The 15,733-nt window shown below is 37.5% G+C and overlaps 1 protein-coding gene across 3 annotated transcripts in view; it reads left to right on the top strand.

Moving 5' to 3' along the window:
- The first annotated feature begins 1,159 nt into the window (after positions 1-1,159).
- POLQ (DNA polymerase theta) overlaps positions 1,160-15,733 on the top strand; it is a 125,556-nt gene continuing 110,982 nt past the window's right edge. For 2 of the 3 annotated variants that reach the window (XM_082624243.1, XM_082624245.1), the window contains exons 1-6: positions 1,160-1,466; positions 1,923-2,102; positions 4,044-4,174; positions 5,818-5,974; positions 7,586-7,694; positions 15,305-15,524. In XM_082624243.1, coding sequence (XP_082480369.1) covers positions 1,253-1,466; positions 1,923-2,102; positions 4,044-4,174; positions 5,818-5,974; positions 7,586-7,694; positions 15,305-15,524 — 1,011 coding nt within the window. In that variant the 5' untranslated portion in view covers positions 1,160-1,252. The remainder of the gene's footprint in view (positions 1,467-1,922; positions 2,103-4,043; positions 4,175-5,817; positions 5,975-7,585; positions 7,695-15,304; positions 15,525-15,733) is intronic. The other variant, XM_082624244.1, reaches the window with a different exon arrangement.

The following is a 15,733-nucleotide window of genomic DNA, read 5'->3' on the forward strand; positions in this document are numbered from 1 at the left end:
TTTTTTGCCTGAGCATTAGTACAATTTAAAATTATCAGTTAATTAATTAGTTTAATGTCTGTCTCCTCTAGTCTCTTTCACTTTGAGAGCAGGAGCCATTTCTTCCATTTCCCTGCCATATACCCAATGCCTAGCACGTAGTAGACGCTCAATAACTAGTTGAGTGAATGATTGATTGCATGAAAGGTAACGAAGAAAAATGTTTCCTTCATGGAGTAATGTCTCCATCTTGTGGAATTTTAGAATACTGTCCAAAAAAATTTTCTTTTAACAAGGAAGCTTTCACAGGAGAATTGATTCTCCTATTTCCCAGACTACAAGTCCGGGAAATAGAATTTTTGTTGTTGTTATTGGACTGGTCCTTTTGAGACTTTTAGAGCTGTAGAAAAGCACCGCCCCTTCAAGGCAGGCTTTTCCCTTACTAGATTTCCTTGGTGAAACGAATTGTGCAACTGGGTGATTAACTGGCATCAATTTAAGTCCAGAGCTCGTTTGATTCTGCCTTGCCAAAGGTAGAGCACAGATCCATTAACAAGCTCTTGGCTCCGAATGATCACTCGGGCACATCCAGAGCCCCTTCCATGCAGCGTTCTACTACCTAAGAGGTCTATTGGCCGCAGTCCCTATCTCTCCATCACATATTCCTCACAGCGTATGATGGCTAAAGTAGAAATTGTGTACAGAAATAACCTCTGCCCTACCATCACATACCAGGAGAGAGCAAATTGCACTCCATTCTAAATCCTAAATTTTACTTGTATAATGTTTTGCACATATAATTTGTAATAATTGTTTTAAAAATACAATATGTTAAATAGAGCTACTTCTCTACCTATTACGGGCAGTTCATTTTATGAAGTTAACATAAACTTGCTATTTAAACCAGACATGGACAAAAAGAAAAGGAAAAACTTTAAGCCATTATGATTATAATTGGAGATTATATATACTGAGTCTGGTTTTTCCCCCCGTTTAATCTAGGTCCAACTCTGTTTCTCTTTCACTATCCGACAACCGAGGTGACAGGCCGGAGGTCTAGGACACCAGCGAAAGCCCCTCCTTCCCCACGATTCTATGGTCCTCAGGTTACTCTCGTCACGGAGAACTCTATGGTTCCGGGGCGGGCTGGGAGGCCTGAGTTTGAAAGCCGTGGCGGGAAGATGGCGGCCGCATCTGTCGCCAGCCTCCGTTTCTTCCGAGCGGGAGGACGCTGGGACTGTGCCTTTCCCTGAGTGGCCGAGAAGATTTCGCGATGAATCTGACGCGCTGGAGTGGGAAACGACGACGTTCAGCACCAGGCTCAGACTTCTTTTCGGGAAGCGGCGGTGACAGCAGTGACAGCCCCCTGCTCCTCTCGGGGCCGGTGCTGAGCCCGCCCCCGGGCCTGAGACGCAGCCTGAAGGACCGCGGCCGCCCGCCGGCCAGAGCTGCAGGTACTCCCAGGCACTCCGTGGGCAGCGGGCGAGGTAGGCAGCTCAGCCGGGCCACTCGTCGGGAGGTGTCCTCACCGCGCGGAGCTCGCGCGTTTGCACGGCCTGCTAGGCTTCTACTCCCCTTTCTCAGTTTGTGACTAGGACCTGGTGCGGCACGTCACTTTCTATTGACGTGGAAGAGCTTTCAGTCCATATTCAGCGACTGAGGGTAGTAATCTTCAAGTGGTTTCTGGGTCTTTTCGACCTTTATTTATTTACAGAAACAACTTACTAGTTGGCCAAATCTCATCACCTGTAGGGAATTCACTCCTAATAGTGCCCAGTGCTCCTTACAGATCCTTATATTGTATGTGTTTTATGTCAGGATGTAGTTTAAATAGCCTCTTTACAACACATAGGAATCCCAAAACACAGTGGAAAGCTAATTACTGAAGTCTTATGTTAGAACTAAATTCAACTATTTCCTTTTTTTCTTTTTTTTCCTAAAAGGGGAATGCAAGCAGACGTTTCCTGACGATAAAGTAGACAAGCTGCTTTTGGCAAATTGGGGGCTTCCTCCAGCGGTTCTGGAGAAATATCACAGTTTTGGTGTAAAAAAGATGTTTGAATGGCAAGCAGAGTGCCTTTTGCTTGGACAAGTCCTGGAAGGAAAGAATTTAGTCTATTCAGGTATTCAAATTTGTGCAAGTTAATTTCTCTACTATTTTTAAGACATTATTAATGTAAAGGACACTCTATTGAGGTAAGGTGGGTGAGAGAGTGCTTTATAACTAGAGAAAGTCTTAAAATATTTGAAAAGCAGAGTTTCATCATATGCATACTTAAATTATGAAAATTCCATTAGATGGTAGGGTGGGGGAAAGCAAAAACCCAACAATTTAAACAGAATTGTCTGCCTACCATTCCTCTCAAAAAACGTATGTCCCAGGGCTTCCCTGGTGGCGCAGTGGTTGAGAGTCCGCCTGCCGATGCAGGGGACGCAGGTTCGTGCCCCCGTCCGGGAAGATCCCACATGCCGCGGAGCGGCTGGGCCTGTGAGCCATGGCCGCTGAGCCTGCGCGTCCGGAGCCTGTGCTCCGCAATGGGAGAGGCCACAAAAGTGAGAGGCCCGCGTACCGCAAAAAAACCCAAAAAACCCCCACATATGTCCCAGAGTGAGTGTGCAGAATGAGATGTAAATGTGCTCTTCCCACAGTTGATCTCAGTTGCTTTTCAGTGTGAACATTTTACGTTATATGTTTATAAATTGACCTGCTTATACAGGATTGTATATACAAAACCCTATGTAATATACTTTATGAAAGGTTTATATGGGCTTTTAAGAGCAACTTTGACTTACATAATTTTTAACCATCTGTGCTTAGTATACTGACTTTAGAATCTAATCACTTGGTAAGATGTACGCCCTTTGTATCAGTTTTCTCTGAAATTGTGAGTCATCCAGATTTTCATTATGGCTGCCAAAAATAATTAGAGAGTTAACTGTCAATAGATATAAGTTCAGGCCGTTTACTGACTGTGTAACCTTGCAAATTAGTTGAGAGAGAGAAGCAGACGGAGGGAGGTAGCGAGTGCCTACGCGCACAGAGAGCATGAGTGCCAGGGTGTGGGCTTAGAAAAGTTTTTGGCATGTAAGAAATACTCAGTTAATGCTAACTAGTGGCAGTTGGTGGCAGTGGTAGAGTGGCCTGACCGTTTCAGTTGCTTAAACAAGAACTTGGGTGTCATTCATAACTCTGCTCACCAACTCACATTAATTAATCACCAAGTGTAGTGTCTGTTACCTCAGATGTCTTGATTCTGGCTACTACTCTCTGTTCTTAGGTCCATTACCTAGTTTATTATCATCTTCTAGATTATGCAATAGTTCTCTATCTAGTTAATCTTTTCTTTCTGCTCTTGCTTTGCTCCTGCAGCCAAAGTGATCTCTATAAAGTACAAATATGATTTTGTCATTCCTTTTCATAAAACTCACTAGTCACTCTGCATTGCTTTCAGGATAAATTCCTTACATGGTAGGATTATAAAAGTCTTCTCCATGTGGCACTTTCATATCTCTTTTTTCACTCCCCTACTTGTACTTTATACTTCAGGCTTACTAAATTACTTACTATCATCTGAACATACCGGGCTTTCCTCTAGACCTTTACACATGCTATTTTCTTCTGCTTGGCATTCCTTTCTTCTTGCCTTCTTTGCTCTCATAAATTCTGTTTCCATAAACTTCCTTACAGCTCTTCCCCCTCAACTTCTATCATAGCTCCTATCACAATGTATTAAAGCCTTTTATCTATTTTCCCAAAGCAGGGCTTTTAACTATTCAGTACTTAAAGGAAAGGATCTTTACGTATAAGCTAGGTACTCAGTAATATTCATCATTTATTTGATGTAAAGATTTATTTGTCTCTATTTTCACTGTGAGAGTATTTAGAAACCTGGTTTAAAGTCAGGGGCATTTCAGGGTATAAAGTTTTCAAATGCTAGCTGGGGCCTTAATGATAGTTTAGCCTTGGGCTATTTAGTTACTGGATATGATTTAAAACATTTATTAATGCAGTGTATCAAATATTACTTCTTTTTGTGATAACCTTGCCAAATAACTTGTTTTAGCTCCTACAAGTGCTGGGAAGACTCTTGTTGCTGAACTACTTATTTTGAAGCGGGTCTTGGAAACACGGAAGAAAGCTCTATTTGTTTTGCCCTTTGTCTCTGTGGCTAAAGAGAAGAAATACTATTTCCAGGTAATGTTCTTTTACTATGTTTGAAATTGTGAAAGGCCTATTATTGGCAGCTTCAGCTTTACTCATTTGAAATAGAATTATAAAAGCAATTGGAAAATAAAATTTCTTTTATTACATCCCAATGTAGCTTTAAAAGTTGACCATTTATGAGGGGAAACTTTTAAATTACACTATAAAGGAGAAACGGCCATTAAATCAAAGAGCAATTGGTGAAAATTCTGTAAAAATTTATAAACTTTTCCTTAGGAAATAGGCAGAGTACTTTAATTAGTATATAAAAGTGCAAATTAAGGGCTTCCCTGGTGGCACAGTGGTTGAGAGTCCGCCTGCCGATGCAGGGGACACGGGTTCGTGCCCCGGTCTGGGAAGATCCCACATGCTGCAGAGCGGCTGGGCCCATGAGCCATGGCCGCTGAGCCTGCGCGTCCGGTGTGCTCCGTAACGGGAGAGGCCACACAGTGAGAGGCCCGTGTACCGCGAAAAAAAAAAAAGTGCAAATTAAGAATCAACCTCTTAAGTGAATAGTAGGACTAGACTGAAGTATGGAAAGGAAGTGTGTTTGAGGAAGCATATCCCATCCTAATGCAGGGCCATTTGGGAACGTTAGAGGATGAAGAACAAGATCCATTGGTGCTTATGTAAAGCTCCAGACCTGTGCTTTCTTCTGTTCTCCTGCAAAAATGAATGACAACAGTATACATTTATGTGATGCTCACTGGTCTTTAAGGTATTTTTACAAATACAATATTTCATTAAATAGAATAAATTTATTCTGATTTCTGCAGTGAAAAAATGTGATTTTGGAATGCCAAGATTATTGCAGTGGTAGTACAAAAAATCTGAGTTCTAGTCCCAGTTTTGCCACTACCTGTGTCTTCAGGCTAGATACATAATCTGCTGGGCCTCAGTTTTTTCACTGGTAAAATGAAACTATGGGGTTAACTATGGGTTAATTTAGTAAACACTCAGAAACATTTTATTGAATGAACAGCTCTAAAATCCAATGGTTCTATAAATCTTTTTAACAGTTATTTCAGAGGTCAAATAGCCAACAAAGCTGGTTCTACATGGTAACATCCTTTCAGCTTAGACCAAAGTAACAAAGTAATGATCCTTTTTATTGAGAAGGTATGTTAGTTAAAAGTTAAACTAAAAAAAATTAACATCAAAGTCCCATTGCATTTGACTTTTGAAACCTTTTCTTCCATTATATAAAAAACTAATCTTTAGTGGGATAATGAGAATATTTTCCTCATGAAGTATAAATTTGTTTCTGAAAATATTACATTAGTGTTAAAGAGTGAGTTTCTTGCTTGTTTATTAGATTAAAAATGTTAGTGCTTAAGGTAGTTTTTCTTTAATTTTAATTTCTATAAAGAGCTCTTAGAACTTATTTGATTAAGTATGTCATTTTATTTGACTCTGTCTTAACAGAAAATCTCTGTACTGAGTTTTGTCAGTTCTGAACTTCTTATTTTTAGTATATGATTCTAAAAAGAACCAGTGTGCCCTGACCAGGAATAACTAACAGTAATCTGATAAATGTATTTGAATACTTATGTCTATGTTTTGGGAAAGAACCAATTTAAGATTCATGAATTTCAAATATTTTCCCTTGTGTCTTTCCTTTTTACTCAATTTAGAGTCTGTTTCAGGAAGTAGGAATAAAAGTAGATGGTTATATGGGCAGTACCTCTCCAACAGGGCATTTCTGTTCTTTGGATATTGCTGTCTGCACAATTGAGAGAGCCAATGGTCTGATCAATCGCCTCATAGAGGAAAATAAGATGGATCTATTAGGTAAGCAAATAAGAAAATAAGTATATACTTTCTCTTGCTATTTTTGATAGAATGGAGTGAAGCTGTTGTGATTTCTGTATGTCTTATTCTATTGTCTGTCATCTACTTCTGGAGGTGAGAATTGGAATCTGTAATGTTAGGAACTCTGTAAAAAAAAAAAAGTTTTGCATCCTACTGATGTTATTGACTCTACTTCCTTGTATTTTTGCACTTTACAAAGCATAGAGTGTATCCTTGAACCCTCAGGTCATTTCTCTTTGCTTCTTTCCTATCTAAAGTTTACTAGGAATAGAAGGAAGCACCTGCCATCTCTGCAATTAGTGTATATATGTATTCATTATCATATTCTGGTACTGTGGTAGCTAGATTAGGCCTGGACCCAGAGGCTACCATTTAGCAGGCAATTGGTAGGGAGCTATAGAAACTGGCACTGTATTTGAGTTTGGAACTTTTCTACCTTAATCCCTGCTTTTTTTTTTTTTCTTTTCCAACCACTTGGGAAAGCCCACTATGTAGAGGTAGCAACAGGAAGAGAATGGTTATAGCAGCAATAGAAGCTGCAGGAATATCAGTTAGCTACTCATTGTTTTCCTGGTGAACTTAAATGGTAAAGTTAGGGTAGGGTAGGGCTGGGGAGTAAAATCGAAGATTAATGAGACACATTCTCTGCTCTATAAAGCTTGGAGAGAGGAATCACATTCATCAGTTTGTATCAGAATTGTCAGATTGTGTTGTATCAGATTAAGTGTTATATCTACTATACCTAGCACAGTGCCTGGCACACTAGGTAGAATAAATATTTTTTGGATGGATGAATGAATGCTTAAATAAGTCATCATACAATATGATTTGGAAATAGCTTACTGATGAGGAAAAGGATCATCATGTACCATTAGGAAATAGTCTGAAAGGTCTTTATTTTTGTAGGGGGATTTGTGGGGAGGGACACCAGTGCACATGCAAACTATGATGTTATGAAAATGTTTAAAGGAGGCATTCGTTGATACTAATTTCTGTACTTCTTGAGCAGTATTCCAAGTGCGTAGACTGGTTTGATTCTCCAAGTAGGGGAGGAGGGAATTATGATCATATTTATGTTTTATAGTAGGGTGAGTCACTAGTCTACCATAATCAAACAAAAACATCCCCTTAAAATCATTTATTTCTTCTTGATCTGATTCTGTTTTTCTAAGCACTTGCTAACATCAGTATGGTTGCCCTGGCTGTTTTCCCCATAGAAAAGTCAACCCACTGAATAATTGTTGTGGATGTCCTTGATTTTCATTGTACATGTATTTCTACAAGGTTGCCAATTAAGAATTGTCTGAGTAACACGACGAAGTTTTCCTTGAGTTAGACCTGAGTTAGCTAATCAATGATTTTTAGATCCAGAATACATTGTGGTAAGACCACTTATTATACTTGAAATATCTTGGAAAAGAATTGTCTGCTATGTGGAATCTGATTTTTGTTTTATGGTTAGAAGTTTGTATTACCTGCAGTGTATTATAATGACAGCTATTTATGGTACGAGATACAAGATATTGAGTCTTTTAAAATTCTTGGAATTGTGAAATTCTGTAAAAACTAGTATCTGGAAAATCTCTTTAGGAATGGTGGTTGTGGATGAATTGCATATGCTGGGGGACTCTCCCCGAGGTTATCTGCTGGAACTTCTGCTGACCAAGATTTCCTATATTACTCAGAAATCAGCATCTTGGTAAGTACCTGAAATAACTAAGTTCCTGAGATTCCAAAGAATGTTGAGAATGTGTTTGGAAAAGTGCATAATAACTAGGAGTTAAATACATCAGAGGAGGGTAGTACTTATTTAGAACAAACTCATGTACAGCATTTCATTTTTGTTCCAAAAGAAGTACTTAAGACTAAGAGTGATTTTAGATTATTTTGAAAACATTCTTAAATTTCTGACTGCTCACCACTTTTATGATAGAATTTTTAAAATCCAGTTTTTGTATTTGTTATCTGTACACACATCCTTTTTAAGTAGTCAAGGCTAATTATGAAAAATAACATTTCTTTATCCCCTACTTTCCAGAGGTAACTATTTTTAACTCTTACAGCTTTTTTTCTTTTTTTACGAAATTTATTTTATTTATTTATTTTTGGCTGTGTTGGGTCTTCGTTGCTGCGTGCAGGCTTTCTCTAGTTGCGGCGAGCGGGGGCTACTCTTCGTTGCGGTGAATGGGCTTCTCATTGCAGTGGCTTCTCCTGTTGCAGAGCACAGGCTCCAGGCGCATGGGCATCAGTAGTTGCGTCACTCGGGCTCAGTAGCTGTGGCACGTGGGCTCTAGAGCTCAGGCTCAGTAGTTGTGGCACATGGGCTTAGTTGCTCTGTGGCGTGTGGGATCTTCCCAGACCAGGTATTGAACCCGTGTCCCCTGCATTGGTAGGCAGATTCTTAACTGTGCCACCAGGGAAGCCCCTCTTAACAGCTTTTTAAAAATTCTATTTACACGGATATCTCTAAATATAACTACTTGAGTTTTTAGTTTTACACATTATATATTGACTTTTTACTATGGAAGATGAAGATCTAGCTCTTTTTTATATTCTTTACTCACTGTGCCTGATCTCCTCCTCCAGCCCCTTAGTCTCTCTTTATCATCTCATTATATTCCCATTCTTCAAATATACTTATGTTCTAATTTTGCTTAGTTCAGTATTCAATATTACACTATTATGACTATATAAGTGTCGTTGTCAACTGAGCCACGTGGTATATTATGATTATTTTTACTTTCTCAATAACTTTTTGTTTTCTCTGAAATTAATAAATGTCTTTTGTTTGATGAGTTGGTTTTCTATGAACTTATCATTGATTTATCTCCAGCCTCTTCTCCACTTATATAAATCTCCACCCAATATGTTCCAGTACATTTGTTATTCTGCCCAATTTGTTTTCTTGAAGAAGTTTCTCCTAAAGCCTCCTGAGTTGTTCCAATTTAGATAGGTGGTTAATCTATATATGTGCTGTACAACAGTTATCTTGAGATCTCTTTTTATCATTATCATTCATTCCCATTGCTGTTTGAGTCAGGGCCCTCCTTTTTTGTGATCATATGTATTTCTTTTGATTCACTTTCTCATTTTAGTGGGGATATCTTCTAGGAAGTTCCACTTTATTTCAGTGTACAGGCTATTATGGGTATAAATTTTGCAAAAATTAGCATGTCTGAAAATGCCTTACAATTATTTCATAGATTTTCCCGGTACAAACATCAAGATTTTAAACACTTTTAGAGTTTTTAAGATAGTACTTCATTTTTCTCATTACTATTGAGAAATCCAGTGCCATGCTGATCCTTCATCCTTTGTATAAATTTTATAAATTTGTTTATTTATTTTTGGCTGCGTTGGGTCTTTGTTGCTGCACGTGGGCTTTCTCTAGTTGTGGTAAGCGGGGGCTACTCTTACTTGTGGTGTGCGGGCTTCTCATTGTGATGGCTTCTCTTGTTGGGGAGCACGGGCTCCAGGTGTGCGGGCTTCAGTAGTTGTGGCTTGTGGGCTCTAGAGTACAGGCTCAGTAGTTGTGGCGCATGGGCTTAGTTGCTCCCTGGCATGTGGGATCTTCCTGGACCAGGGCTCGAACCTGTGTCCCCTGCATTGGCAGGCAGACTCTGAACCACTGGGCCACCAGGGAAGCCCTATATAAATTTTAAAATTTTTCTCTGAGAGTTTTTTTTTTTTTTTTTTTTTTTTTTTTTGCGGTACGCGGGCCTCTCACTGTTGTGGCCTCTCCCATTGCGGAGCACAGGCTCTGGACACACAGGCTCAGCGGCCATGGCTCACGGGCCCAGCCGCTCCACGGCATGTGGGATCTTCCCAGACCGGGGCACAAACTCGTGTCCCCTGCATCGGCAGGCGGACTCTCAACAGCTGCGCCACCAGGGAAGCCCGTCTCTGAGAGTTTTTAAGAAATCCTTTTCTTCCTTAGTATTGTGAAATTTCACTGATGTGTCTTGGTGTTGATCTATTTTCTAACATTGTGCTGGGTACCCAGTAGTTGCTTTCAATCTAGGAGCTCTTGTCTTTCAGTTTAGGGAGATTTTAACACATCTCTTGCAGTATGTGGGAAAACATGCAGATAGTCATCTATATCCCAAATTAGTAGGGATATAGAAGATATGACTAATACAATTAGCAAATTTGACCTAATGGATGTATGTAGAATATTTACCAAATAAGAGCAGTATATATATTCTTTTCAATTACATATGAAACATTTACAAAAAAAAAAAAAAAAACCCTACCATATGCTAGGCCATAAAACAACATATTTAAAGGATTTAAGTCATTTAAAATATATTCTTTGACAGCAGTGGAATTAAGCTAGAAATAACTATAAGAAAAACATAACTGAAAGATGCCCACATATTTAGAAATTAATAAATAATTTTGACCCCTTTTGGGGTGAAAAAAATAATCACAGTAGAAACAGGAAGATAGTTTGGAATGAAAGTATAATAAAAATATCTCCTAATGAAATTGTGAAATGCAGCTAGAGTTGTTTTTAAAGGGAAATTGATAGTATACAGTGTGTATATTATTAAAGACGAGAGACTGGAAAATTAATGACTTATTCATCTATAGAACTTAGAAAAAGAATAGTAAAATAATGCCACAGAGAGTGGAAGGAAAGAAATAATAAAGAGAAGAACAAAAATTAATGAAAGAGGAAAGTCATTATCCTGAACATTAAAAAAAATTCTACAAGTCAATGAGGAAAGATACAATATAATATATCAATGGGTAAGGAACTTGAACAGACATTTATAAGAGGGTATCCAAATGGTGTCTATACATGAAATGGTGCTTAATCTCATTAGTAATCAAGGAAATGTAAATTACCTCTTCAAAGAGCTATTACCACACACTGTCCAAAATACCTAACAGATTGACAATACTAAGTGGTGACAAAGATGTGGAACAGTAAAGAAGTCCTAGCCACAGCAATCAGACAAGAAAAAAAAATAAAAGGAATCCAAATTGGAAAGGAAGAAGTAAATCTGCCGCTGTTTGCAGGTGACATGATAACTATACACAGAAAATCCTAAAGACACCACCAAAATACTAGAACTCATCAATGAACTATGTAAAGTTGTAGGATACAAAATTAATATATAGAAATCTGTTGTATTTCTGTACACTGACACGAATTGTCAGAGAAATTAGGAACACAATCCTATTTATAATTGCATCAAAAAGAACAAAAATCCTAGGAATTCGTCTAACTAAGGAGGTAGAAGACCAATGCAATCCCTATCAAATTACCAATGGCATTTTTTGCAGACCTAGAGAAAAAAAATCTTAAAATTTATATGGAAACACAAAAGACCCCGAATAGCCAAAGCAATCCTGAGAAAGAAAAATGGAGCTGGAGGAATCAGGCTCCCTGACTTCAGAGTATACTATAAAGCTTTGTTCCAGTACCATACTGTAATCAAAACAGTATGGTACTGGCACAAAGACAGCCTTATAGATCAATGGAACAGTATAGAAAGCTCAGAAATAAACCCATGCACCTATGGTCAATTAATCTATGACAAAGGCAGCAAGAGTATACAATGGAGAAAAGACTGTTTCTTTAATAAGTGGCACTGAGAAAACTGGACAGCTATATGTAAAAGAATGAAATTAGAATACTCCGTAACACCATACACAAAAATAAACTCAAAATGGATTAAAGACCTAAATGTAAGACCAGATGCTATAGAATTCCTATGGGAAAACACTCTTTGGCAGAACACTCTTTGACATAAATTGCAGCAAGATCTTTTTGGATCCACATCCCAGAGTAATTAAAATGAAAACAAAAATTAACAGGTGGGACCTAATTAAACTTGAAAGCTTTTGCATAGCAAAGGAAACCATAAACAAAATGAAAGGACAACTCATAGAATAGGAGAAAATATTTGCAAACAAAGTGACCGACATGGGTTTAATCTCCAAAATAGACAAACAGGTCATGCAGCCCAATATCATAAAAACAAACAACCCAATAAAAAATGAGCAGAAGATCTAAATAGACATTTCTCCAAAGAAGAATACAGATGGCCAAAAAACACATGAAAAGATGCTCAACATGGCTAATTATTAGAGAAATGCAAATCAAAACTATAGTGATGTATCACTTCACACAGAATCGCCATCATTAAAAAGTCTACAAACTATAAATGCTGGAGAGGGTGTGGAGAAAAGGGAACCCTCCTACACTGTTGGTAAGAATGTATATTGGTACAGCCTCTATTTGAACAGTATGGAGGTTCCTTAAAAAACTAAAAATAGAACTATCATATGATGCAGCAATCCCACTCCTGGCCATATACCTGGAGAAAACCATAATTTGAAAAGATACGTACACCCCAGTGTTCACTGCAGCACTAATTACAGTAGCTAGGACATGGAAGCAACCTAAATGTCTATCAGCAGAGGAATGGATAAAGAAGATGTGGTACATATATATAATGGAATATTACTCAGCCATAAAAAGGAACGAAATTGGGTCATTTGTAAAGACATGGATGAACCTAGAGATTGTCATAAGGAGTGAAGTAAGTCAGACACAGAAAGACAGCTGTCATATGATATCACTTATATGTGGAATCTAATAAAAAATGACATAAATGAACTTACTTACAAAACAGAAACAGACTCACAGATCTTGAAATCAAACTTATGGTTACCATAGGGGAAATGTGGGGGGAAGTGATAAATTAGGAGATTGGGATTAACCTATACATACTACCATATATAAAATAGGTAACTAACAAGGCTGTGCTGTATAGCACAGGGCACTCTACTCAATACTCTTTAATTACCTATACTGGAAAAGAATCTGAAAAAGAATAGATAAATGTATATGTATAACTGAGTCACTTTGCTGTACACCTGAAACTAAAACAACATTGTAAATCAACTATACTCCAATATAAAATTAAAAAAAAATCCTAGGAATAAGTCTAACTAAGGAGGTAGAGACCTGTACTCAGAAAACTATAAGACACTGATGAAAGAAATTGAAGACAACACAAACAGATGGAAAGCTATACTGTGTTCATGGATTGGAAGAATAAATATTGTTAAAATGACCATACTACACAAGGCAAGTTACACATTCAGTGCAATCCCTTCCAAAATACCAATGGCATTTTCCACAGAACTAGAATGAAAAATTCTAAAATTTGTATGGAAACACATAAGACCTTGAATAGCCAAAACAGTCTGGAGAAAGAATAACAAAGCTGGAGACATCACACTCCCTGACTTCAGACTATACTGCAAAGCTACAGTAATCAAAACAGTATGGTACTGGCATAAAAAGAGACACATAAATCAATGAAACAGATTAGAAAGCCCAGAAATGAGCCCACAATTTTATGGGCAATTAATCTATGACAAAGGAGGCAAGAATATACAACAATGGTGAACAGCCAGCCTTTTCAATAAATGGTGTTGGTAAAACTGGACTACTGTCTCACAGCATGCACAAAAATAAATTCAAAATGGATTAAAGATTTAAATCAAGACCTGAAACCATAAAACTTCTAGAAGAAAGCATAGGTAGTATGCTCTTTGATGTTGCCCTTAGTAATATTTTTAGGATATGTCTCCTCAGGCAAGGGAAACAAAAGTAAAAATAAACAAATGGGACTAAAACTATCAAACTAAAAGTTTTCTGCACAGCAAAGGAAACTTTCAACAAAATGAACAGGCTGCATAATGAATGGGAGAAGATCTTTGCAAATGATGTATTCAGTGAGGGGTTAATATCTAAAATATATGAAGAATTCATATAACTCAACATCAAAAAAATCCAATTAAGAAATGGGCAGAGGATCTGAATAGACATTTTTCCAAAGAAGACATACAGATGGCCAACAGGCATATGAAAAGATGCTCAACATCACTAATCATCAGTGAAATACAAATCAAAACCACAATCTGATATCACCTCACACCTGTCAGAGTGGCTGTTATCAGAAAAGACAGCAAATAACAAGTGTGGGCAAGGATGTGGAGAAAAGAGAACCCTTGTGCACTTTCGGTGGGAATATAAATTGCTGCAGCCACTATAGAAAACAGTATGGCAATTCCTCAAAAAATTAAAAGTAGAACTGCCATATGATCCAGCAATTCTACCCCTGAGTATTTATCTGAAGTAAAACAAAAACACTAATTTGAAAAAGATATATGCACCCCTAGGTTTAATGCAGCATTATTTACAGTAGCTAAGTTATGGAAGCAACCAAGTGCCCATCAATAGATGAATGGATAAAGAAAACATGGTGTATTTATATACAATGGAATATTATTCAACCATAAGAAAGAAGGAAATCCTGCTGTTTGCAACAACATGGATGGACTTAGAGGGTATTATGCTAAGTGAAATAAGTGAGACAGAAAGACAAATACTTTATGATTTCATTTACATGTGGAATCTGAAAATATAGAACAGATGGTTGCCAGAAGGATGGGGGTTGTGGGGAGGAAAGAAATAGGTGAGGAAGATTGAGGTATAAACTTCAGTTGCAAAATAAATGAGTCATGGATATGAAGTGTACAATGTGGGGAATACAGTTAATAACTAATAGCTTTGTATGATGACATATTGTAACAAGATTTATCATGCTGATCATTTTGAAATGTATAGAAATATTGAATCACTGTGTTGTGTAACAGAAACTAACAGTGTTGTAGGTCAATTATACTTCAAAAATGAGCAAACTTGTAGAAAAAGAGATCAGATTTGTGGGTTACCAGAGGCAGAGTTGGGGAGAGAAGGAGCTGAATGAAGGTAGACAAAGGAACAAACTTCCTGTTATAAGATAACTAAGTACTAGGGATGTAATGTACAACATGATAAATATAATTAACACTGCTGTATGTTATATATAAAAGTAATTGAGAGTAAATCCTAAGAGTTCTCATCACAAGGAAAAAACTTTTTTCTGTTTTTTTAATGTTGTATCTATATGAGATAATGGATGTTCCCAAAACTTATTGTGATAACCTTTTCATGATGTAAGTCAAATCATTATGCTGTACACCTTAAACTTATACAGTGCTGCGTGTCAATTATATCTCGATAAAATGGGGAAAAAACACATGGATTGCAGGGGTGTAACTCTGGTACAGTCTCTTTGGAAAACAGTTGGACATTATCTAGTAAAATTGAAGATAATATAAGACCCAGCAATTTTACTCCTAGGTATATACCCTAAAGAAATTTATGCACGTATATACCAAAGGACACGACCAAGAATATTGTTAGCACTATTTAGCATCATTTTCATTTGTTTTTCACAGCCAGGCATATTTAGCCAGTCCTCTGTCTAATGCTGTGCAGATTGTTGGCATGAGTGCTACTCTCCCAAATTTGGAGCTTGTGGCTTCCTGGTTGAATGCTGAACTCTACCACACTGACTTTCGCCCTGTACCACTGCTGGAATCAGTAAAAATTGGAAATTCTATTTATGACTCTTCACTGAAGCCTGTGAGGGAATTTCAACCCATGCTACAAGTAAAGGTAAGTCATTATTTTTATATAATTACCACCAGTACTTTTATGTTTGATTGCATTTTCTCACAAGTTAACAGTTTTTGAGTTAAGTAAAGTAGGGGGTTGCAAAGTAGTTGAATATGCATTATATATGCATTAGAAGGATTCCTAATGCTAAGCTAATTGGTTTCATATTAAAGAATTGGTGGTGTTGGTAAGAGAGGAAATGTAGCTGT

The sequence above is a fragment of the Mesoplodon mirus genome (assembly GCF_964341445.2).
Source record: "Mesoplodon mirus genome assembly, chromosome: 6".
NCBI classification, from domain to species: domain Eukaryota; kingdom Metazoa; phylum Chordata; class Mammalia; order Artiodactyla; family Ziphiidae; genus Mesoplodon; species Mesoplodon mirus.